The sequence below is a fragment of the Podarcis tiliguerta genome (assembly GCF_965153285.1).
Source record: "Podarcis tiliguerta genome assembly, chromosome: 10".
NCBI lineage: Eukaryota > Metazoa > Chordata > Lepidosauria > Squamata > Lacertidae > Podarcis > Podarcis tiliguerta.
Window position 1 is genome coordinate 48,731,903 of NC_139543.1, and position 25,889 is coordinate 48,757,791.

General features: G+C 42.3%; 1 protein-coding gene across 1 annotated transcript in view; it reads left to right on the plus strand.

Moving 5' to 3' along the window:
- LARGE1 (LARGE xylosyl- and glucuronyltransferase 1) overlaps positions 1 to 25,889 on the plus strand; it is a 307,888-nt gene that overhangs the window by 231,615 nt on the left and 50,384 nt on the right. Inside the window, exons 7-9 of the mRNA XM_083400742.1 lie at positions 6,706 to 6,810; positions 20,597 to 20,709; positions 22,929 to 23,054. Coding sequence (XP_083256868.1) covers positions 6,706 to 6,810; positions 20,597 to 20,709; positions 22,929 to 23,054 — 344 coding nt within the window. The remainder of the gene's footprint in view (positions 1 to 6,705; positions 6,811 to 20,596; positions 20,710 to 22,928; positions 23,055 to 25,889) is intronic.

A 25,889-nucleotide genomic window follows, 5' to 3' on the forward strand; every position in this document is an offset into this window, starting at 1 on the left:
GAAAGTGGATGGGTAGTCTACAGAGAGGGAATTCAATATTGACTTCTTGCAGATAGGATTTTCACATTTTTCTTTTAATGCAGTTTGTAACTACTTGAGAAGACTCTCTAGACTGCTGAGTTATGAAATCCCTTGCTGGACATTAGACGAGGTCAGCTTGTTCTTCTCACCAGTAATATTTGGTTCCACCTGAGCCAAGTTCTAGGATTGCTAAATTGTACCAATTAGGACTTGATTCTGTCTTTATTCTTTTTATTACATTTTCACCCGACTTTTTCCTAAAATGCCCAAGATGGCTAGCAACAATAAAAACTACAATAGAAAGTTGTCATTCCATATAATGCAATAAGCAATAGCCCAATAAAAGCATATTGGGCATATGTGAGAAAATAAAAGTAAAAAAGAAATGTTAGTTAAAAACACATTAAATACTGAGCAAACACAAACTAGCAGAGAAGAACAAATCTACTAAGTAGGACAAGCATGTACTTAAATGAAAAGGTTTTCACCTGCAGGCAAAAGGGCATCATTGAGGGGACTAAACGTGCTTCCCTTGGCAGGGAGTTCCAAAGTCTGTGTGCAGTGACTGCAAATGACTTTCTTTTGGGTTCCTACCAAAGACTTCAGAAGCTGACAGAACAGAGAGCCAGGGCCTCCTTGAAGATCTTAATGCTCAGGCAAGTTTACACAGCGGGCAGCCCTTCAGGTAGCCTTCTCCCAAGTCATCTGGGGCTTTACGGATACTAACCAGTGCATGGAATTCTGCTTGGAGCTGGGCATGCAGCAAGTGCAGCTGTAACTGTTTTAACCCTGGAGCCACTTGCTCCCATAGCCTGGCTGTAGTATTCTGAACCAGTTGCACTTCCCAAACATTCTTCAAATGCAGTGCCAGTTGGACTCCTATTCTCTGATTTGCCTTTCTACCAGCCAGGAACACCTCTGTCTTAGGTGGATTAAGTTCCAATTAGCCCAGCCTCAACTAGTTCAGAAATTGTATCAGAACATCAGCACTTTTCTTTGTGACAGTGAGACAGAATTGGATGTTGTCTGAATGCAGATGACACCAAAGACCTGGACAGCCTCCACCAGCAGTTCCATGTAGATGCTAAACAGCACACACAGTGGATAGAACAGAACCCACCCTTTGGGACACCATAGGCTAATGGCTACCCCAGCTCCATCTTCTGAAACGACTCCTCCAAGAAGGACTGGAACCACTTCAACAGTCTCATCGCAGCAGCCAGTCCAGAGTGATCTCATGGTTGATGGTATCAGAAGCCACTGAGAGGTCCTGAAGTGTGAACAGGGTGCACTTCCCTTCTCCAGTCCCCAACAAAGTGTCAGTTTGCATTTTTTGGTGCAAAATGTATTGGTCTAAAGTGTAGAGATCTTTCCTATTCTGATTAATTCAAGAGGGTTCTGGAAGCTTTCTGTGTGATACAAGCTGGAAGTTTCTAGCTAACAAGCAAGCTTCTATTCTGCCTAGAAACAGGCAGAAGGTTCCTAATGTTTTGGTTATTCTTTCAGAGAAGCTGAACAGCTGGTTGAAACTGGTTCTGTTACCTCTTTCTGTCAAGGAGCCTGAGTTTCACTTTCTGTCTCTCTTTCCCTCTGGTGTGGTGTTCTGTATATAGTATGCTTAGCGTTAAGGTTTCAGTCCTATTACAAGTTAAATCTGCTGCAACTGGATTTCTTATGAACTGTGCCAATCCTGAAGATGTATGGATTTGTGACCTATAAGCTCATTTGTCTTCAATAAACTCTGTTGGATAAAGCTAATTTGCCTCTGGTCTATTTTGGGGGAATCCTACAACGTGTTTTAAGTTTTGACTCTGCTAACTGCACATTGGAGTCTGCTCTGGATCAATATGAGCAGAATTCATGACACAAAGGTCATCAACTACAAAGGCAACCAAATCATTGTCCGGCCTATAACCTAGTATGGGGAATGGTTTTCAATCCAAGGGCGACATTCCTTTATGGAAAATTGTCTGTGGGTCTGCATGCCAGTCATAGTACTGCGCTGCTTTTATTTTGTTTATTTATTTTAAAAAATGTTTTTATATTGCTGTGCATTGCCTTCATATTTTGTGAGGGAGCAATATATAAAAATTTAAATATAAAGCAAATAGGAGAGACCAGAGGCAAAAGTGCGAAGATGAAAGGGTATACACCTTACCTTTGCCCAGTAGTTCACAAACAGAGAGAGAATGGAATGAAAGTTACAGGTATGGAATATTTTTCAGAGCGGCTGAAGCCTTCCAGATTGCAGACAAATATGCAAGGGGTTTCGGTAGAGAATCTTTAAGAGTAGTGTATGTGTGTTCCAGAAAAGGATGCCCTAACATGCAGAGCAGCAAGAAGTAATCCCTAGGTAAGCTTCCTGCCTTGCAAAATTACAGAAGGATAAGTGAAGGCTCTACACACTGTAGGTTTTAATGAGTTTTGATGAATGAAAAACAGTTTGAGTCTTCTTTGTTTTCTGCACAATTCAATTGACAGTCGCACACTGAAGACGCACTGCACAAAACACAGAGACAGAGTCAGACAGCTACTATATTATGTTCGCAGACAATCAGTCAAACGCAGACTTACAAATAACACTGAAATGAAATTAAATGCTGCTAGAGAAGGGAAATGATTTACCTAGTAATAATAACACGCAAGGCAGACAAACAACAGCGAGTACGATCTTACAGAAGAAGAAAAAGGCTACAAGAGATGGGATTGGTATGGAAAGGAATAAAAGGTAAGGTCACACACAAAAAATACAACCAGTGATAACTCCACAAAGTTGTTAGAGTCAGCTTGCAAAGAACAGTGAGAAACAATGAACAGTTTATGATGTTACTTCAATGCTGCTCCCAAAGGAGCTACAATAGGAGAACCCTAGTTAAGTCATAGAAGGCTAATCGCCGAAGAATTGATGCTTTTGAATTATGGTGCTGGAGGAGACTCTTGAGAGTCCCATGGACTGCAAGAAGATCAAACCTATCCATTCTTAAGGAAATCAGCCCTGAGTGCTCACTGGAAGGACAGATCCTGAAGCTGAGGCTCCAATACTTTGGCCACCTCATGAGAAGAGAAGACTCCCTGGAAAAGACCCTGATGTTGGGAAAGACTGAGGGCACAAGGAGAAGCGGACAACAGAGGACAAGATGGTTGGACAGTGTTCTCGAAGCTACCAGCATGAATTTGACCAAACAGCGGGAGGCAGTGGAAGACAAAAGTGCCTGGCGTGCTCTGGTCCATGGGGTCACGAAGCATCAGACACGACTAAACAACAGTCAAGTCATTCTCCATTTAAAGCTGGAAGTGACAAAAGTATACCCCCTTCCTCTCCTTCTCTGTGCCTGGTGATAAATATCTTAGCTTTTCTGTGGGACGTTCAAAATAATTTTACTTTGTGGGCTTCATAAAAAGGTGATATACACCCTTGATATTGACCATTCCATTGTGATAGTAAACCTGCCTTCATGAGCTTTTCTCATATAGCTTTAAGAAATAATACATGGTGGACTCAGTTACATTCGTCAAAATAATACATTTTGAATGTGTTATAAACATCTAACACCAGATGGCACCAGAGAGCAAAAATAGTTTCTATGGATTTTTACATAGGCTTTTTTCCCCTTTTGTTGTAACAAATTAACTTCTGACTTATTTATAGCACTTTTAACCTATTTCTGGATCCACCCGGTGTTTTCACTAACTAATTATATCGTATATTTTAAACAGGCTGTTTATATTCCTATGGTGACGTTGTTGTTGTTGTTGTTGTTGTTGTTGTTATTTACGTGCCCTTAACCCTAAGATCCCAGGGCAGATTGCAACATTAAAATACAATATTAAAAATAGTTTAAAACAATTTATAATCACAGAAATAAGCAAAATGGTTCGTGGTGGTTGAACTAATCTAAGCATCTAGAGGTAATTACAATCTTACAGGTCTTATGTTCTTCCAGAATGGTTTTTTTCCTTTTTAAAAAAGTGAAAGAAAGCAAAATAATCTTGTTTAAAATCAACATGGATTAGAGTAAGAATTTGTCGTCAAACACACACTCTCTATTCTGCACTGTTTCTTCGAAAAGCTCAAAAAGAAAATAGCTTACATACGGTTCCTTGTTGATATCCTATCTAGGCATCTTATATTGCCAAACCTTATTTACCCTGAGCAGTTCAACAGTGTTTTGTGCCTTCCGTCCAAATACAAATCACAGTTGGTAGCATGAACATATTTATTTGACCTTGGAGTTCAAAAGTGTTCCATAGTTTAGAACAATGTTAAAACAAACCTCTCATTCAGCATATCATGTTGGCAAACATGAAAAGAAAGAAACAAGTTCAATTAAAGATAAAATATTAATCCCACACTTATTAAGAGTCTGGGATGCTTATAGAAATAAATTAAGTCCAGGCGTTTCACCACTGTTGCCAATTATTTACCATGCTGAGTTTAAGACAGCAAAATCAATGGGAGGCTTCTTTCAGAGAACAACATAACCTAACATAGCTGTGTGACGTTATAATAAGCAGCCATATGATTCCTCTCTCTGAAATAAAATAGAAAGCTGTGAGGAAACCTTCTAAATGTCAATATTTTCAAGTTAAATCCTTTGTAATAAACATTTAAATGGCGAAGGGGGGATTAGGGCATTAGCCAGTGGCAGTTTTCAGGGACCAATAAGGGGTAACTATCCAGCATGGATAAATTACTTCAAGGCTTGGAAGATACAAAGGGCAAAGTAAAAATAATGTGGGGGGTAGGATTTGGAAGGAATCTGGGTTTTTTGCATGTTTTAAAAAGTGTTACTCACCCGGTTTTCTTTTTCTCATTCCCCCACCACCACAAAGCCCCTGCTTTTGTGTAACATCTTGCCTGATGAAAAATTGTAGAGAACTTGAAAACTTACCATAATCCTGTGGCATTTCAGTTCGTCTTCATAAAGGCACTGCTGCCTTTGCTGTTTTTTCATCTTACCATGTTTGCCTTGGGGGATATTTTCTAATGAAAATCATTGATACCATAGGCCAGCCAGACATAAGTCTAAGGCTTTTTGTTTGCCTCATTTCTGTTCTGCTCTTCTTTCATGGAGCTCATGACAGTGGATATGAACTTCGGAGCTGGCCCCTACTATTGGGCAAAGTGAGACAACCGCCTCAGGCAACAGTTTGTTGTGGGAAGGCAGTAGAACAACAGTGGCAGCTGCCAGGTTGTTCCTCCTAATTCCCTTGGTCATTCTGTTCTCTTGGAAGACAGGTGCCTCTAGTACAGTGGAGGATGCCACCCCATCAGCATAGTTTATGTAGGATTCAGTTGCCAGTTGCTTTTGTACATATAGAAAGCGACAGGCACCATATTTGCCTCAGAAAATGATATGCCCTGGACCTTCCCCCATGAGTGTATCCTACTTTATCCATACAAGAACCCTGTGAGGTAGTTTGGACTAAGAGATAATAATGTCTCCAAGGCAAAATGAGACAGTTAATACTGACTTTTTTTCCACATACACATGGGAGAATTACAGATATGTAATACAGATATGAATGATCCTACTAGGGAAATGTTTGAGAGATGATGAATGAACACTTTTAGATGCTATCGGACTGAGAGATTTTACAGGTTTGGTTAAAATCAAAGTATTAACTTTTAGTCTGGTTGGAGGGCATATGTGTAAAACTTACTTTTATTCTATGGATTCATTCGAAGAGTTTATATAGCCCACCTTTTGAGCCTTTTCCAGGGCAGATTGCACTAAGTTCCTTATTGATTAGTACTGTATCTTATTAAGCACTTCATCTTTTTAATATGTTTGCTATTCATTTAATTCTGTCGAATATGTGTCATACAAACATAAGTAAATAAAACATGAAACAGTGCCTTATTTAAGTGTCTCATGATAGACCTGCTCAGGCATTCAATACCCAATTGGCTACCTTCACCCCCAGATACCAACTCATGCACTGGTTGCACTTCTGGTTGATCTGGATTCATGTCCCTGAGGAGGGAGCCCTATGTACATACAGCCTATAAGGGATTGGAATGGAAATTCTGCCAAGTTTGGTTCTGATGTTGATTCCCTAGAACATGATTTTGGCATTGAGGAAATGGGTGTGGGCAAGGTGCCAGGGCACCCAAGCCCCAGCAGCTGCTATAAGAGGTAGGAGAGACCAGCAAGAGGGTGGCAAAGGTTGTGAGTCTGTGATGTGAGGAATAATGGGGACCAAGGTAAGCTTTGTTATCTATGGATTCTGAAGGAGGTTATGGAGCTAGAAAAGCAGGCTTATTGGGCAGGGGAGTAAATATAATGAAAGCTTTGCGTTCTGTGATGATTAAGCCCTTCCTAAGCCAAGGTCTAGGCTAGAGGATATTTAGCTCTCTCTTTTAGGGATTGCAGAGGCATTAAATAGGCTCCGAGTGGTCTTATGAAAAAGGGGTTTTTCCATACATCTGTATGCCCATAGGGTCCCCTCCATCTGGGGGATGTGGCCAGCATGTGCATTAGTGTCTAGGGGACAGGACTAGCTGGGTGCATTCAGAGAAGCCTCTGAACAGGGCTGATTTGGTTCCTAAACAGGAGGATTGGCTTGTGTCGGGTACAATGCCATGCAACATGTTTTCATTCTACGTGCATTATGTCCCTCTGGCATTTGTGTGCTTGCCTGTCTTTCCTAAGAGTTTGTCCTTGGTTTTTTGTTTTCCAGGCCAGCAGGTTCTTGGTTTAGTGGAGAACCAGAGTGACTGGTACCTTGGGAACCTCTGGAAGAACCACCGTCCCTGGCCAGCCCTTGGGAGAGGTTACAACACAGGTAGGCCAAATTGCAACATAGAACTAACTGAAAAACTCTGATTAGTGAAATGAAATGAGGGAAGGGCTATAAATCCCTGCCATCAGGGGCATGTTGGACCAAGTTGAGAGAACAGGATGCCTCCTTCCCACAGCTCCTGCCAGTACCTCTTATCAGGTGATTTAGAGGGAGAGACCCTCTGCCCTCAAGTTAACATTGACTCTTTACATTGACTCTTCCAATTTATGAGCAGTCTCTGAAAAACAGGAGAATGTATCCCACCTGAAGACCATCATAGCCAGACAGATGTAAGCCAGAAAGTATTTGACGGAGAGGGCTGCCCAAATCCTCTCTTGCATTTCTACCTAAACCTGTACTTAATGGCATTATAACTTGTCTAAACTATATGCTAGTTCATTTCACAGCACTTTGGTTGGGGTTTTTCCCTGCCTCCTGCACTCAGTTGCTGGAGAGGAGGATTCACTTGGTGAAATAGAAGTATCTGCATTCCTAGATTTGAAAGTTCCAGCTGAAATTTAAAAATTATGAATACTCAAAAACTACCATTTATATTTTCTCTGTCATTTCCTTCCCCATCTCAATATCACTTTTAAAAAAAGTCACTCACTTTCAATTTTAACAGCTGTTCTCCTCTTGATTGTTTGCCACATGTTTCTACATCCAAATTGACATTCATATTTTTAATATTTTACTTCTGGTCTACATTAATTTGTTCAGATTGTTTCCATGCCCCTTCATAATTTGCAACATGAAATGAGGGTGCCCTTTTGTTTCATACCACCTTAGTTGTTAGTCGATACTGCAAGGATGTCTAGAAAAGTGTTCTGTGAGCTCTCTTACAACTCTGGAGGCAACCATTCCTTACAGCTTGGTTATGTTCAGAACCACTGTAAGGTTGCTCTTCTTGTTTGGTCTTCGATAGTCTGGGCTAAGCTAGTAAAGCAATGATGTGTGGCAGAGCATCTTGTTAACAGGACTGCTCATGTTTCTGTTTACACATGTACCTGAATACATATGTTACACATGAGTTCAAGGAAGCAAAACCTTTGAGGATCTTTAATCTGAAGATGAATGCATGCCACAGTGGTTATTGCACCATGTGCCATTACCAATTTATAAATGTCAATTACATTTACTAGAGGGGATTAGTGAGGAATAACACATGTCAAGATGAATTCAGGCAAAATGTTTATTTACGTAAAATTGTGGGCAGTGAGTAAAAGGGCTTTGTGGCTTGAAGCTCCAATTCAGTCATTTAAAATAACAAGATGGTTAGTTGTTACACAAGCTACCCAAACCCACATTTGCCTGGGCCAATAGCTTAAAACTATTTCTTTGAGAACAGTAGGAAAAGATGGAGTTTCAATAAATAGAGCAGGATGGCTACAAGGGAATGCTGAAATGCAGGTGGCTGGGGTTTGGATAATGCAAAGACAGAAAGATATAAAGATTTGGAAACTAAGAAAGGTAAAGATTAGAGGAAAAGATGAACACCAATAGCTACCTGCTCCAAAGAAGGGAGAGTAAGGAGCTATTGTTTTCTGAGTTTCAACGTGACCTGCTTATTTGATATTGTTGCGGCATATGGATTCCTTACAGCAGTTCAGTTGACTGGGCGCCCCGTCCTTCCAGTACAGAGACTCAGCATATCAGCTTCCTGCTTCCTGAACAGACACCACAGGCTCAGGCAAAAAAGGGGGACCTCAAGTCAAAGTTTGACTACCACCCTGGGTTCCTGAGAAGTCTCCTAATGTAATTTTTTTAAAAAAACAAAAAACCAGAAGCAATTTCCATGAAGGGACATTACTTGCTTTTGTTTCCTACTTTTTTAAAAAATAGAAGTGTAGTGGTTGGAGTGTTGGACTAGGACCTGGGAGACCAGGGTTCACATCCTCTTTCAGACATGAAGCTCACTGGGTGATCTTGGGCCAGTTCACTTCCTCTCAGCCCCAACCTACCTTACAGGTTTGTTGTGGGGATTAACTGAGGAAGGGGAGAACCGTGTACACCACTTTGAGCTACTTGGAGGAAAAGATGGGATGATGATGATGATGATGATACAAGAGTCCTGATGAACCTGAAGAAAATAGCAAACACATCTGAGAGGCGAGGCGGCAAGGGGACAGTATCTAGCTAAGTGAAAGGCAGGTGTGCTCCCCTAGCCATCCACGGGGCAAGGCAGGCTTGGAGAAGGAATGTAGAGTAGCTCTCTGGAGTATCCAGATGGCTGAATAGTTTGGGGATGTGTGGGAAGCACAGTTATAGGAGAGAAGCTTCCTGATGGACATTAGCTCTAACACAAAGGATGATTACCTTAATGATAGTACTGGAAAGAGGGTTCATTAAATGTTAATTAATTCAAATACTGAGTCATTACCAGACGTATCAATATAATTTCACTACTGCAGAATGGCAGAGTGGTCATTACCAAGCCAATCAGAATTCACATCCAGATGACTGAGGTGTTTCCCATGGGGAAAGTCAGTGGTACTTTCCCAGGAAGGGTAAATTTAGACTAAGCATGATTACCAGTGGAATATGCTTCCTGGAGGAAGTCTGTAGGGCCAAACAAGGGCATATGTTTGCATTAGATAATTAATTAACTAAACTTTTTTTTTTCTGTTCATGGCTTCTGAAGTTACTGTTCAATCCCATGCCCATGCAAGTCAGCCCACTCAAGCCAAGGTTTGCTTCCTCTGTTACTTTGCAATAGCACCACACTCATTGCACAGACGTGGTGGCGCTGTGGGTTAAACCACAGAGCCTAGGACTTGCTGATCAGAACGTTGGCAGTTCGAATCCCCACAATGGGGTGAGCTTCTGTTGCTCGGTCCCTGCTCCTGCCAACCTAGCAGTTTGAAAGCACATCAACGTGAAAGTAGATAAATAGGTACCACTCCGGCGGGAAGGTAACCGGTGTTTCTGTGAGCTGCTCTGGTTCACCAGAAGCGGCTTAGTCATGCTGGCCACATGACCTGGAAGCTGTACGCCAGCTCCCTTGGCCAATAAAGCGAGATGAGCGCCGCAGCCCCAGAGTCGGTCACAACTGGACCTAATGGTCAGGGGTCCCTTTACCCTTTACCTTTACATTGCACAGAGCAAAGAGAAAGTAGCACCTACTTCTTGAGCATATTAAACTGATCTTCTCAATCACAGTAATCTTCCTAGTGGCAGGCTGGAGTGCTGGTCTTAATATAGGGAGAGCCAGATTCAAATCCATGATCTGGAGTGGTTGTGGGAAACTTGTAGACCTAGAACATGCTTCACCAACCTGGCCGCCTCCAGATGTTTTAGACATCACCCCCAGCCAACATTGCTAACTCCCAGGATGATGGAAATGGTGGCCTAGAACATCGGCAGGGCACCTGGTCAGGGAAGTTGCCAGCAACAGGTGGGGACAGAGAAGTCTGACGCAAGGGGCAAATTTGCTGAACATCATTTACTTTCTGATTGCATCATGTTATGATAAGGATTGTATAGGCAGCATTGGGTGATGGGTGGTGTGCTACATTTGGACAAGGTAATTGAACTAGAACGACTTTGCTTTCTTCCAGTTCTGTAAGCTGGTATTCTGAACAACGGTAAAATATATAGAAATAAGATTATGACAGAGTGATGGACTCATGTCCCTTCATTGCTGGGCCCATTCACATAGCTGGTCAACAGTATTTTTCCCATGGCAGAGGAACTGGCATGCACCATTGCACATAGGGTAAAGTGTAGCCATAGAGGCCCCATTTGTGTAATATCTCATTTAAGGAAAAGAAGAAGATTCAAGCAAATGGGACCTTTGTGTCTAAGTACCTTTGTGTGCAGCATCTTCACTGCATGTTAGAATAGTTGATGTGCACTTTGAATAGTGGTTCTTCTGTGTTTGCAAATTTACATACCCATGCATTATCATTCTTATAGATCTTAGTCTACTCATACTTCTACTTTTTCAGTTGTATCTGACAGATCTATTAAACCTCGCCCTTTTTCAGCTTGTATGATTAGGAGAATCTAAAAAGTGGGTGGAGAGGTGAATGGAAAGCCGGTGAAAGGAAAGAAGATTGGATAGGAGGTTGCCGTAAATGGAACAACATTTTTCAAAAATGTGGAACAAGAGGTCATTGAGTGAGACACTCAACCTCTTGAAGACAGCGAAGGATGGATTATTGACAGAGTCAGCATACCCTGCCATAAAGAAATCCAGTAAAAATTGAAATGTATTATTTGACTCAATGCTCCTGGAGGAGAACAAAGACATAAATCTCTTGAGGAAGGTAAAGAAATAGTGAAGGAAACTCAAGTCTTATCAGATACCGGCTCAGTAAATTAGAGCAGCTGTCAAATAACACAACTGGTGGCGGGAGGGGGGGGGGCAGAAATCTCTAGAAAATGGCAGAGGAAAGATGAAAGCCACAGGCAAATCAATCATGGTGCCATAATGGAGAAGCAAATGGACCAAGCTCTGGAGCTATTTAGACTAGAATGGAAAAGTAAGCTTTAAAGAAACTGTCAACCCTAATGGTTACTGGAGAAATAGAGAAGGAAGGAAGGAAGGAAGGAAGGAAGGAAGGAAGGAAGGACTATTTGCCTCTTCAATAAAGCATGAGTGAAGTCAGATCAGCACAATTAAATGAATTTAACAGTTTACAAAACTTCCCCAAGGAAAACTGTCCCTGCTTTTGCTCTCATTAATCCTTTGCCTCAGGGCCCCAGCAAAACTATAATATTAGTCCCAGGGCAGGCTACACATTCATGGATTCACTGCCAGTCATTGTTTTTCTCTATATATAGTTAGATGGTGTTCTGGTAGGTTTGAAGGCTTGCGTGCTATTTTGTGGCACAGGTATTGCCTTAATAATGGATTTGGGGATTTAAATGGATGAAATATGTAATTTAGATACAGTTGTGTAGGCTAGAACTTACCCAATGCAGACTCATGGATTCGCCACCTGCCAAACCTTTTTCTCCACCCCATTCTCTCCAGCCATGTTTAATGTCTAGCATGACAGAGAGTTCTGGAGAGCTCGAAAGCTAGATTCTTGACTGGAATTAAAATTTCACAGGATGGCACACATCATTAGCTGTCTTTTATCTCAAAAAAACCCCAGGTTGAAGTCAAAATCCACTGACAGCCGCTCTTTACTTGTAGTATTTGAGCCAATATTCCACTAAGACACAGTGTGCTGCTTCATCAAAAGGCAGTTTGATCTTCTATGGACTCCTCTGCCCTAGGCCCTATTTATGCCATTGAGGTTTCCACTAGTGGAATAGATCAGGTTATAGGTCTATAGGCAGGCAAGAGCAACTGTGGAAGTGGCAGTGATAGCTGAAGATCCCTATTACAGTAATTAAACAATACACATCTTTGTTTAATGAATCCATTCTAGTAGCCTTTCTGAAACCTCTTTTCATATTGCTAACACATAGGCTTGTGCACAAAACTTAATTGATTTTGATTTGTTTTAAAATGCTGGTGAATATATGGAACTTACCAGAGGTCTGAGTGCATCAGGACAATGTGATGATCAACTTTGCTTTGAGAAGAAAGCTTTATGCATTATGACAGCAGTGGAACACTAATGAAGCAGTTGAGCTTTTTAAGGTCTGCTTCCTCTTATAATGTTTGTCATGAGCCACTGACAACATTTACATATTAGATGTCCCAAAACTGGCTTTAACCCAGCAAGCGAACTTCAGGTCCCCCCCCCCCACCGCCCCACATCTCATTATCAGCTTATACTAGTTTATGAAATGTGTCTGACACTTTAGGGATGGAATTCCAGGAGGAATTCATTTAATCCTTGCATTGCAGGAGGTTGGACTAGATGACCCTCAGTGTCCCTTCCAACTCTACAATTCTATGATTCTGTGACCATTAAATATGGAATAGCCATTGCCTACTCTGAAAAAAAATAGACCTACAGTGAGTAAATTAGCATTGCAGTGGATAAATTAGTCCTCTCTTTCTAACATTCTCATATGTATTGCAGCCTTCTCTAACCTGGTACTCTCCAGATGTTTTGAACTACAACTCCCATCAGCCCCAGCCAGCATGGCCAATGGTCAGAAATGATGGGAGCTGTAGTCCATGACGTTTGGAGGTTTCCAGGTTTTTTTAGCAGTTAATGTAATTACTCGTGTAGCTAGATTATTTACAAGAGAGGTGGCCAGCTGGGCAGCCATAGGCCAGATTGTGTCCCCCTAAGGAACTTTTCCAGCTAAATCAATGAGACATAAAAAAACCTTTCCTACTGTTTCATTAAGGAAAATATTTAATGACTCCAGGTTGTAAGAAAGGGAGACATTTCTTGTAATAATAGTAATAATAATAATAATAATTTAATAATAATTTTATTTATACCCCGCCCTCCCTGGCCAGAGCTAGGCTCAGGGGGGCCAACACCAATAAAATTACAATAAAAACATAATGGGGGGGACACCCAATTTAAAATACAGGTTAAAATGCAATTTAAAATGCAGCCTCATTTTAAAAGTAGCCCATAGATCAAGACCTTAAGGGGAGCGAAACATAAGGGTCAGACTGAGTCCAAACCAAAGGCCAGGTGGAACAGCTCTGTCTTGCAGGCCCTGCGGAAAGATGTCAAGTCCCGCAGGGCCCTAGTCTCTTTTGACAGAGTGTTCCACCATGTCGGGGCCAGTTGAGACCAATCTTACCACCTTGCAACTTGGGACCTCAAAGTGTTGTGATTTGTGGACCTTAAGGTCCTCTGCAGGGCATACCAAGAGAGGCAGTCCCGTAGGTATGTGAGTCCTAGGCTGCTTTGTTATGGCACCTGGCCACTTATGAGAATGCCAGGTTGTTTAATAAAGTACAGTGGTACCTCGGGTTACAAACATTTCGGGTTACAAACACTTCAGGTTACAAACTCCACTAACCCAGAAGTAGTACCTCGGGTTGAGAACTTTGCCCCAGGATGAGAAAGGAAATCGCACGGTAGCAGCGGGAGCAGCAGCGGGAGGCCCCATTAGCGAAAGTGCGCCTCGGGTTAAGAACGGTTGTGGGTTAAGAACGGACCTCTGGAATGAATTAAGTTTGTAACCTGAGGTACCACTGTACACTTTTGGCTCCCAGACCATTGTCTGGAGCATAGAGCAGCACCCAAGAAAACAAAGTTCACCATCCCTGATCTAGAGCACAGTAATGCCTTGTACAGTGGTGCCCCGCAAGACGAATGCCTCGCAAGACAGAAAACCCGCTAGACAAAAGGGTTTTCCGTTTTTCAATGCGCTTCGCAGGACGAATTTCCCTATGGGCTTGCTTTGCAAGACGAAAATGTCTTGCGAGTCTTGAGATTTTTTTTTGCTCCCCACCCACTTTTTCTAAGCCGCTAAACCGCTAATAGCCTTTTAGCAGCTAATCCGCTAAGCCTTTAATAGCCTTTAATGGCCTTTAATAGCCGCTAAACCGCTAATAGCGCTAATCCGCTAATAGGGTTGCTTCGCAAGACGAGAAAACCGCTAGACGAAGAGACTCGCAGAACGAATTAATTTCGTCTTGCGAGGCACCACTGTATATTTGAAGCAATAAGCACTGGGGCCCTTTTACCTTAAGCTTTGCTAATAACTGGTTTGTTGCTCTGGTTCACTTCTTGACATTCCTTGTTTTTTCTGAAGAATATAAAGTAATCCCATTAACGAGGAGGACACGTCTCAATTCCCACTTTTAAATGAGGAAATAATGCCACTGTAGTTTGATTTAAGACCCCATTATCAGAGCATAAATGTATGGAGATGTGTATGTTGCACTCTAAATTGCTTGTAGAAAAGAATTCTTGTTTCCCTCCATCCTGCTGTGGACACTGAAGGAAGCATATGTTTTGAAGTAAGAACCAAAGAATATAACTAATTATGCTGCTCCATTCTCAGGAGTGCTCTTCCCTTTCTAGTGATGGGAGGCCTCTCATCAGTAATTTTAGCCCAGACAGAAGAATTGCACATCAAAGCCAAGCGTTGCTGTCCTGGTGACTAAACTGAACAAAAGCCCTATAATAGATAATGGGGATTCCATGAAACTACATAGTAGTAGCGGTAGTAGTGGCAATGATTCTCACTTACTGAATGCTTTCATCCCCTTTACCCATGTTGCTTCCCTACATCGATTAAATAATAATATCCCTACATAATAGATGGGGGCAGAGATGAGAGCGAGAGAGAGCCTAAGTGAAAGCATAAGAAGTACCCTGCTGGATCAGACTAAAGACCTAGCTAGTCCAGCATTGTATTTTATACAGTCGCCAGCCAGATGCCTATGTAAAGCCCACAAACAGGGCATGAAGGCAGCAGCCTGCTCTCACTGAGATCAATCGATCCATTACAGTCAGCAGACCAGTAGTAAAACAAAAGCATACAGTAGATTCTAGATTTCTGATAGAAACTCATGGAATCTACTTAATTCTTCAGCTGCAGCAACATCCACTAGGGGCTGAATCCCCCAAAGGTATACAGTATTTTTTGCTCTATAAGACTCACTTTTTCCCTCCTAAAAAGTAAGGGGAAATGTGTTTGCGTCTTATGGAGCGAATGCAGGCTGCACAGCTATCCCAGAAGCCAGAACAGCAAGAGGGATTGCTGTTTTCACTGTGCAGCAATCCCTCTTACTGTTCTGGCTTCTGAGATTCAGAATATTTTTTTCTTGTTTTCCTCCTTCAAAAACTTGGTGCGTCTTGTGGTCTGGTGCGTCTTATAGAGCGAAAAATACGGTAATTCATTTACAGGGGTAAACATTTACAACTACTTGGTAGGTTTGTAACACAAACAACTGTCCTTTGGGTCTGTTATAGCTTCTTTTGAGAACTTTGGATTGGGGCGCAAATTCAGTTTTGATTTGCAGTGATAAAGAAGCCCATTCAGTTCTCCTCTAGGTGGAAAATGTAGGCACAGTCTGTGATACAAAAAGCAAAATAATCTATTTTATTTTGTTAAGGGTTGGGTTGATATCTGAGGACGGGCAAGACCTTTTCCTGCCTTTCACACTGGTGAGATTAATACTAATGTACTTCCTAAAATAGGCTGGGAGAGTGAGCCAAGAAACAGAAAGGTTTTTTTAAAAGCAGAGTGTCTCTAAGTAACTACATTTCCATAGCCCCAAGCAACAGGCCTGAACATGAATTACAGGAGACCTTCATGCCTTTATAACATTGCTACTTATTTGTTAGATGAGTCTTGTCTGACTAGTTGTCACCCTGCTAATTCAAGAAGATCTGCTTGTATCTGCCTTCCACTCTTTTGTGCTTATGTGCTGGCAAACTTTCCCCCTTTTCCTTCTGGGTGGGAGAATAAGGGAAAATATGCTGCTACGCTGTCATTGGAAGATGAAAGGATCGCAACTGGAGCCAGATGTCCAAGGAAGGGAAAAAATCCTTTGATTTCCCCTGTTCTCCCACCTCCCATCTCTCTCTCTCCCCCAGCACAAACAGATGAGGACAAATCCCTTTCTGCCCTGCATTCTGCTGTTTGTCATCTTGAATCTAGCCTGAATTGCACTCAGCATGACTCTGGGGAAGGAAGGACTTTGTGAGGCAACTCTTGTCACATACACTCCCACAGCTGAATGCAGTTCTTAACGAATGTGAGGGTCATGAATCTTGGAGAGAATGCCAGTTTGAGCCCTGGCTTCTAGAAAGCAAAAATTCCTTTATTGCCTGCTTCAGTTTTGGGGGGCCTTTTTTGATGCTGCTAATATGAAATGAATAGAATAAATTCATCCCCGTGGCATACACTCCTTCATCTTGCTAACACTGATAGAAATTGTGCCCTTCTTAGAAGTAAACATTGCAAACTGCAACAGGCTGAGCTGCCCTTTATTGCATCTCTGTCTTTTTTGGTGTTCAAACCCTGGATGGTTCGGCAATATTTTCAAAAACACTGTATCCTTTCTTTGTATTAAGAGTGGGGATCATTTACACATCCATTCCAGGATGATTTTAAATAAATGTCCATGCCACTGTGTAGTAATAGTAATAGTAATAATGATTCTGAAATTGTTTTAGATGCTCTTGAGTCAAATATCTTATAGTGTTGCATTTTTCAGCCTTTGTGTTTGGTCTCCTTCCAGTCTTTGCCTCTCAGCTGCCACTGTTGATAACCCCTTAATCTCTTTAGTTGTGACACCATAATCTGCCAGCCTGGGAGAAGAATGGAGAAACAGAGGGGGGAAATAACAATAAATGCCACCCCCACAGCACTCTCTTAAATAAGTATTTATTAGATCATTTTTCCTGTTTTTCAAATGTAAATGTAAAACCAGTTTTACACATCCTAAGGGTCTGAGTGAGGGATGGTTTATTTTATTCCTCTCTCTATACCTTATTCTTATAACCAAAGTTCTTGCTGTCTGGAGGTAATCCACAACAGGGAGGGGAGTTGTTACTTTACTATCTAATCTATCTATCTATCTATCTATCTATCTATCTATCTATCATCTATCTATCTATGATGGGAAGATTCCACTTTACAATGACCTTCAGCCTCAGCCAATCATTCCTTGGTGGTATTCGTGGCCACAAATACTTTTTCTCACTCTCAGTCACACATGCAAACGCCTGACAGGATTAAAGCTCTTTTTTCCAGGCAAATGTTTCAGGGGATTAAAAAGGGGGGGAAAGAAAATCAGTTGTGCCAGTTAGAAAAGAGGTTGGCTAGCATTTCATCAGGACAGATTTTGGGCACGGTGATGACCTTTTCCTCCTCTGATGACTTCTTGCAGCAGGAAAGCAAAGAAGATATAATGGAATGCTTCAATACCAGATGGATCATTGTGAAAAATGTCATTCAAATGCACTTGGGGAGGTGACTTAAATGCACTTTTTTATTGTACAAATTCTTCTGTTGGCAATAGATTCTGGTTGAGAAGTAGTGCCAGGTTAAATCCATAACCTTTCTCCCCCAATTTTGGGAACATTTTTCTCTCCTGGACAAAAAAAAAATCTGCCATACTAGATGTCAATCTTTATAATAAAAAAGAGCGAACAACACCACCTTAACTTTTAGCAATAGGATGAGTCAATAAGGCTGCAATCCTGTGCACACTTACGGAGGAGTAAGTCACACTGAACTGAATAGGGCATACCTCCGAGTATACATGTCTAGGATTGCTCTGTAAAAACCACCTGTGGTTCACCCAGCCAGTGGATTGACTGGTTCAGAATACATATTTCTTAATCAATGTAGTTTGAGACAGGACATGAAATGGAGGTTGCAATAAGTTCCTGTGAATATAATTTTACAACCTACCTAGGAAGCCTTTTTGATTAAGTCACCCTTTCTGGATGTCTTCTGTCCTTTTCGACAGACAGAAGTTGTTGATTTAGCATTCCCCTTTGGTTTCTGCTTTTGTTCTTCCCCCCTACCCTTGGTATTTCACCTATTGCAGGTGATTGCAGCTTATAGCCCCTGTCTTGCTCCTTGGTTATTATCCTGATGTGTTAATTTTACAGCATCTCCAAGTTTAACTATATTCTGTTTCTTATCGCTCCTTTGTTGCAGTAATGAGGATGTTAAGCGAGAGAGGGCCTATCGCTGATCCCTCTAGACGGTTCCTGCTTGCATTAGAGGCTGCCATTATCAGGACCATTTTTTGTTTAGCAACTTACAAGCAGTTACCATTCCCCAAAATGAGGTTCTTATCTATGTCCACTGGTATTTCTTATTGAGGCAGTCCCCTGAGACTCTATCTTAAAGGTTTCACTGAAAGCAGATACAGGGTTTGTAGTATATCACCTTCATCCACTGCTTTTTGAAGTTTGGTTTTCAGCTATGTACGGAACAGCTGGGAGGGAGGAGACCCACTGGAGTATAATGAATAGACTGCAGCCTGTTTTGCATGCTGATTTCTGTGTTAACCCTGTCATCACTGCAACAGTCCACCATAATAGATTTTAACTACTTTAGTCTTCTCCGTTTGTCCTCATGTGCACTTCATATTGTGGTTTTTATGTTGATCTTTTCTGTGAACCACCCTGAGGCTTCTGGGTACACAGCGGCATATAAATTCAATAAATAATAATAATGAATAATAATAATAATGCAATGGGAAGGTGCTTCATTCTCGAAAGCCTTTGCAATGGGGGTGATAAGTGGAGAGGGAGAGGAAGTCGGTTGCTTAGTGACAGCTTCATTTTGGAGGCAAGTTGGAGCTTTGAATTTGGGGGTTTTCACTGGGACAATGGTGTGGGGGGGGGGGGTCAGCCCTACCATTGGGCCAAACTGCTGCCAATTGTCATGAAATAACAGCAAATTGTAACTTGTTTAATTGATCATTATTGCAGTCATGCTGTCGGGGGGGGGGGAGGCATTTGTGGGATTTCCTGCTTCAGCTGCCAAAACAACCCCTCTCAGGCCTTGGCACCTAGATTTGAGTGGCAGGGGGCAGGAATGTCATTAAGTGCTCTGTCTCAAGCAGGAAAATGTTTTGGGATCAGTCCTGTGCAGGGGGAAATGATTAATGTCAGGAGCCGGAGTCATGTATATGTCAGCTTCAAAAAACAACAACACAACAACAACAACCACCCATGGTGCCAATGGAATTAACTCTTTATTCAAGGAAACAAACCACAGCTCCAGCCTAGTGGTCTCAGCAACTCTTTCTAGGAGGTCTTACCCCAATGAAGCAGTTGTGAGGACTGAAGGTCCCAACCTTCCCAGTGCCCACTAGGAGTCCTCCTCTCCAGGGTCCTTCCCACACAGTCTCAGGCAGTGCCTGCACACAACCCCCCTCTGCTCTGCCCGTTTCATTTCTCTGTGTGTTCTAGGACACCAGTGGGGAGGGGAGCAGAGCTGGTCTCAGCCGGAAGGGGAGACTCCCCGGCTTCTTCAGCAGCCTGTCTCTCTCTCCAGTCCCCACTTTTGCCTCAAAATCTGAACTGCTCTCTGCTACAGCCTGTTGCCTCTTCTGTCAGCATCTCCTCCTCCCAGTCTGTTCCTTCTTCTCTCTCTAAACCCTGATCATCATCCCACGACCAGCTCCTGGCTCTGAGCCTTCTTCCCCTGGGGGTTCCCCCAATGGTGCTTCCCACCACTTTAGTAGCTCCTACCCCTCTCCTGCTTCTTTTAAAAGGAAACGCATACATTGGCAAACAGTGTCTTTAACTTAACAAGTTTGGTCCAAAGTTTCACAATTATTAAGCTAATTCTTTATTTTTTAAAACAAAACAACAGCAATAAAACTGGTTGTGTTCTGATCAGGATAGTTTCTTTCTCTTCCTCTGTTCATTGTTTTCTGCAAAATGATGGGCTGGTTCCCATTTTTAAAGGAAGTGCTTGCTTTTAACACAATTCAAAGTGTTGGTGTTGACCTTTAAAGCCCTAAACGACCTCGGCCCAGTATACCTGAAGGAGCGTCTCCGCCCCCATCGTTCTGCCCGGACGCTGAGGTCCAGCGCCGAGGGCCTTCTGGCGGTTCCCTCACTGCAAGAAGCAAAGCTAGGCAGGCAGAGGGCCTTCTCGGTAGTGGCGCCCACCCTGTGGAATGCCCTCCCATCAGATGTCAAAGAGATAAACAACTACCTGACATTCAGAAGACATCTGAAGGCAGCCCTGTTCAGGGAAGTTTTTAATGTGTGACATCTTAGTGTATTTTTGGTCTTTGTTGGAAGCCGCCCAGAGTGGCTGGGGAAACCCAGCCAGATGGCCAGGGTACAAATAATAAATTATTATTATTATTATTATTATTATTATTATTATTACCCAGTGCAGCACTGAAACATGAAAGCCTTTGCTCTCCCTGTTTTCATTTTCTTTTCTTTGCATTTGTTGTTGCTGCCATTGTTGATTCCAGGGGTCATCCTGCTACTTCTGGATAAATTGCGCAAGATGAAGTGGGAGCAGATGTGGAGGCTCACCGCTGAAAGAGAGCTAATGAGCATGCTCTCTACCTCATTGGCTGACCAGGTGAGTGTGCAGTTCAAGGTAATGGCACAGAGGTTGCTTCTGAGAGTAAGTAAGGGGTGGGGAGAGAGAAAATTGACACAACTTTCCTAGCCAATGATGGTTCTTTGCTGCAAAGATTCCCCTGGAAACATGTTGGGAATTAGGTGCATAGAAGCATGGAAAAGGTACGCCAACTTTCCAGGATGGTGGGGTTGCTTGTAAACATCAAATAAATGAATGAGTACCTTTCATTGGAACCACAGCTTTATAAAAATACATAAATACTAGAAGTGAGCTTTCAAGAATCACACCCTTTGTGAGGCTGCAGGTGTTCAGAGTGAGAACTTTCAAAATGAGTATTGTACATGCGGAGGCTCAGTAGTTTATTTACCTATTTATGTGCCATATTTTCAGCCGTTCACTTGAATCTTAAAACGGCTTACAAATGAAATAGAAGTTTGCAGATCCATGGCACCTCTACAATGAAAAACACTGGATTTTAAAAACCTGTAATTGGAAGCCTGCACAGAAAACATTCTGAAGAAGCCAAAACCAGTCAGCAGCAAATTGAACCTTGCCATGGAGAGCTTTCCATGCAGAATGAATGTCATTATGGAAAAAGCCAAACCCATTGCCCTTACCATCCTTAACCCTGTAGGACAATCATGGAGCACAGATCAAAGGGACTGGGGAGTTACATACGAGAGGAGGCCCTACTAGAAGTTAGCAACCTCTGGGCCATTTACAGCTTGTGGTAGCCAGATGTCTCTTGTACACTTAGATCCATGCAGCTCTAACCCATCAAGCCAAATGCAGCCTACTAGTCATGCAGGGCAGCTTTCCATAAATCTCATGATTTTGCTGCCTGCTAAGATAGTGCTGAGCTGAGCTGAAAGTCTTTGGTTGCTAATTTTTGGTTCACAATGGGAGATGGGAGGAATGAAATCTAGGGGCACTGGCACTGATTCTTAATTTCCTTTTGTGGGGTATAACTGTAGTTTTTCAGAGCTCAGAGAAGACATCTGAAGGCAACCCTGTTTAGGGAAGCTTTTAATGTTTGACAGACAATTGTATCTTAATATTTTGTGGGAAGCCTCCCAGTGGCTGGGGAAACCCAAGCCAGATGGCCGGGGTATAAATAATAAATATTATTATTATTATTATTAGTAGTAGTAGTATTAGTATTACTATTATTACTAGTACTATTACTGTTGCTATTCTCCACCACCTCCACAGAATGGCCCAGAACTACATCATGACATTGCCTCATTCCAAGGAGCATCCTGGGGATGGAGAGGAATGATGGTTTGCACTGGCAGCCCCAGTGTTGTCTATTTTACCCAGTTCAACTAAAACGGAAAAGATGGTTTTAAAAAATGGAGAACTAGTTCTTGAGCATTTGAGGAATGTTGTTGGTGGTTGTTTATCCTGTGATTTCAGAAAACTAACATTTTCTCCACTACTGCGCACGCACATTTTTCTTTTTAAAGAGATGCATGTCATTTTCTTCCTTTGAAACAAAAGGCTACAGGCTTCTACGAAGCCTGGAAATACTATTTCCTTCTCTACTGGTTTTGTCATTCTCAGTTCAGCAAACAGTCATTATGATTTCATCTGACTCCAGCAATTGCAACCACCTCCCTCTCTTCCATCCCTTGCCATACAATCTGAGCACCTCACAGACATTAAGGATATTATCCTCGCAGCACAGCTGGGAGTTAGAGAAGACTCATTACCCCCCATTTTGCAGAAGGGATGCAGAGATGTGGAGCGATTAATGTTCTGATTCAAAACCTATCAAAGTCCATTTTAAAACTCCTGCCAAGTTTGGCTGCCATTCTGAAGCCAATTTTCTTAAGAACAGTATGCTGAAAACCACTGGGACTACTCCAGAGTGCATATTGTTTCGGGTCTACAGCTTTAGATTGAGTTTAGATTGAAATTCGTTGACCAAAAGAGACACTATTCAACCTAGGACTTCAAAGGCAAGCTTGTCTGTATTCCATCCTCTCTTTTTGTTGAATGCTATTGGGACTGGACTGCCACCTGGCATCTTATAATGCATGAAATGTTAGGTCTGAAGTATGATTATGTGGGCTTTTGGGGGAGCCTCATAGTATCCATTAGTCTTTACAACAACAACAACAAAGATGTCAGCACTTTTACTTGTTTTCCAAAGGCTGAAAACTTTGTGTGTGTTTTTTCACAAAGTGGCAATTTTTTCTTCTCTTGTCTGGCAGGACATCTTCAATGCAGTCATCAAACAGAACCCCTTTCTTGTGTACCAGCTCCCTTGTTTCTGGAATGTGCAGCTGTCAGACCACACCCGCTCTGAACAGTGCTACCGGGATGTGTCTGATCTAAAGGTAATGTTGAAACTGCTTAATTATGACTTAACTAATCCTGCATGGGGTCAGAGAGAACGAAATGGATGTTTTCCCGCAATGCAACTTAAGGGATGCCCCTTTAAGCAACTGGGCAATGTTATAAACGATGCATATAACAGCAGGTTCAGACAACTCACTCCACATGTTGAAACAGAGCAGGAAACCCCACTCCCCACCTCTTGCGGTTGTGCGCCACAGCTAATGTCCACACATTCAAAATATGCGGGATGAAGCGCTACATGTGTCCTGATGTACATGTGCAAAGATCTCCATAGGTCACTCCTTGCATAGAGGGGCTTTATAAACATGCATCTATACACTCATAAAGCACCTTCCTGTGCATTCAGAACAAGCAGGCATCTGATGCCACAGTGGCCAGACTGTACTCCACATATTCATGGCATTAAGCACCCGAGATGTATCCTACAATAAAAGCCACTGGGAGTGGAGGGAGAAAATGTTCATTTTAATGATTGCCAGCTACTTTGTAGTTTCGTTTGCTGAGGAAATTGCAAATATACTGTAAATGCCAACACTTGGGCTTTGGACACATTAATGCACAATTCTATGCACCTTTACTCAGAATTTGTCGGTCAGTGGGGTTCACTTCCCTGTAAGCGTGCATAGGGTCACAGCCTCAGTCACTTAAAAGTGGCTACATGTAGAGATGAAACAGAACTATCTTGAACCTGTTATCACCTTCAGCCTTTTCAGGTGAATGGATCCAGCCTGTTGCACTTCTGCCTTCTGGAAATGGGTAGAAAGGATTAAATAAAATGTACTGTATTTAGCATAAAAGCACCGTTGTTTTATGCAGGAAATTTCCCCAAGCAGCAATAGGGTGCCATCTGCAGTAGGGCTTCCCAAATGCAGAAAATAAATGTTTGGTGCATGCAAACCATTGTGGGATTGCTGCTGTGCACAAGCAAACCCACTGGCGCTTGCATGGATAAAATACATCCTTCATCCTTCCATCGTTTTATTCGTATGTTGCCTTTCCATAGTTAAAACCATGCTCAAGGCAGCTTAAAGGTAAAGGGACCCCTGACCATTAGGTCCAGTCATGACTGACTCTGGGGTTGCGGTGCTCGTCTCGCTTTATTGGCCAAGGGAGCTTCCAGCTTCCGGGTCATGTGGCCAGCATGACTAAGCCGCTTCTGGCGAACCAAAGCAGCGCACGGAAACACCATTTACTTTCCCGCCGGAGCGGTACCTTTTAATCTACTTGCACTTTGATGTGCTTTCAAACTGCTTGGTTGGCAGGAGCAGGGACCGAACAACAGGAGCTTACGCCATCACGGGGATTCGAACCGCTGACCTTCTGATCGGCAAGCCCTAGGCTCTGTGGTTTAACCCACAGCGCCACCTGCGTCCCCAAGGCAGCTTACCACATGAAAAAAATCACATAATTGCAAACATAACAAAAGTAGTTACAAACAGTAATCATGTACACAACCAAATTGAAAAAATTTCCACACAAATCATAATAAGATCTAAAATAAAGATACAAAAAATAATAATATCAATAACAGCAACAACAAACCCTAAACAATAGTCCAGCCCAAGAGTCTGTTCAGCAGCCTCAGCTTTTGTAGCTGGAGTCAGTCCAGTCCCAACCTTCCCAGGCCAGGTGGAAAAGGGCCTACAAGGCAGGGAACAGGTCTTCCAGGACTCACAGCCAAATGTTCTCTAAAACAAATGCAGCCTCTTTCTAAGTGAAGCCCCTAACAGCTAATATAATTCCTGCCCTTCCTGTATTCTGTTGGTGTGGGGGGAAGTGGAATGACTTCTTCCTTGTTTGTACTATGAACCAATGGTGTAGCTAGGCAATAGTCTGGACTGACTCCAGCTACAAAAGCTGAGGCTGCTGAACAGACTCTTGAGCTGGACTATTGTTTAGGCTTTGTTGTTGCTGTAGCTATCTATTTTGGAAATAGACTATTCACTAAACTGTGTCAGCATCATAGTGACAGTTTAGTGAATGGTAGGCTAACATATGAGCAATCCCGCAGTTTGCGCCTACAAAATCTGAGTCCTTGATTTAAAACAAAAAGCAGGTCATAGACTATTTCCAAAATAGATAGCTACAGTCTAAAATTCTTAATGCTTAAGGAATGATTCCTGTTGACTACTTTAATTGATCGTTGCATTCAAGACAGATCTCACTCTTTGATTGCCCTTCTTCCAACTTGCGATGCAAATTCTACCTGCCACTACCTGGCTTCAGGGCCAATGTCAGGACCAGAATTGGCATGGTCAGGCATCTGCCAAGGGCCAACAGCCCAGCAGAGGACCCATTAATAAAAGCCATCTCAACCTGTATCTCCTCTTCACCACTGCAGCCTGGTTGTTCACCAGCTGCTTATTCTGGCTCAGTCAGTGGTGGAGCAGTGGATGAAGAAAGATCAGTAGATGCCACTGCCTGCTTGATCAGTGGCTCACTGCCTAACAGTAAGCAAGTGGCAGCAATAAACAAGAAGAGAAGGAACAGGACTCACTGTGGGAGTGGGTCCTATGGACCCTCCAATATCTGTGGCTGAGGCAGTGGCTGATTCCCACATAATGTTGATGGTTTAGTGCTTTGTGGACATACCTAGACAAGCCAGAACGAAGCATCAGATACATTTGCTTTCCCCATCCCTTCTGCTCATCCTGCATAGCCAAGAGGAAGACTTTGGCAGAATTTAGTCTAATTTGTAAAGAATCCTGGCTTAGCATTTAATTCATATCAGGGTTTCATTTTAAAGCAAACTTGGCTATGTTTTGTTTTAACAAGCCATTGTCAAACGATGGTTTATGAAACCAGTTTGTTTT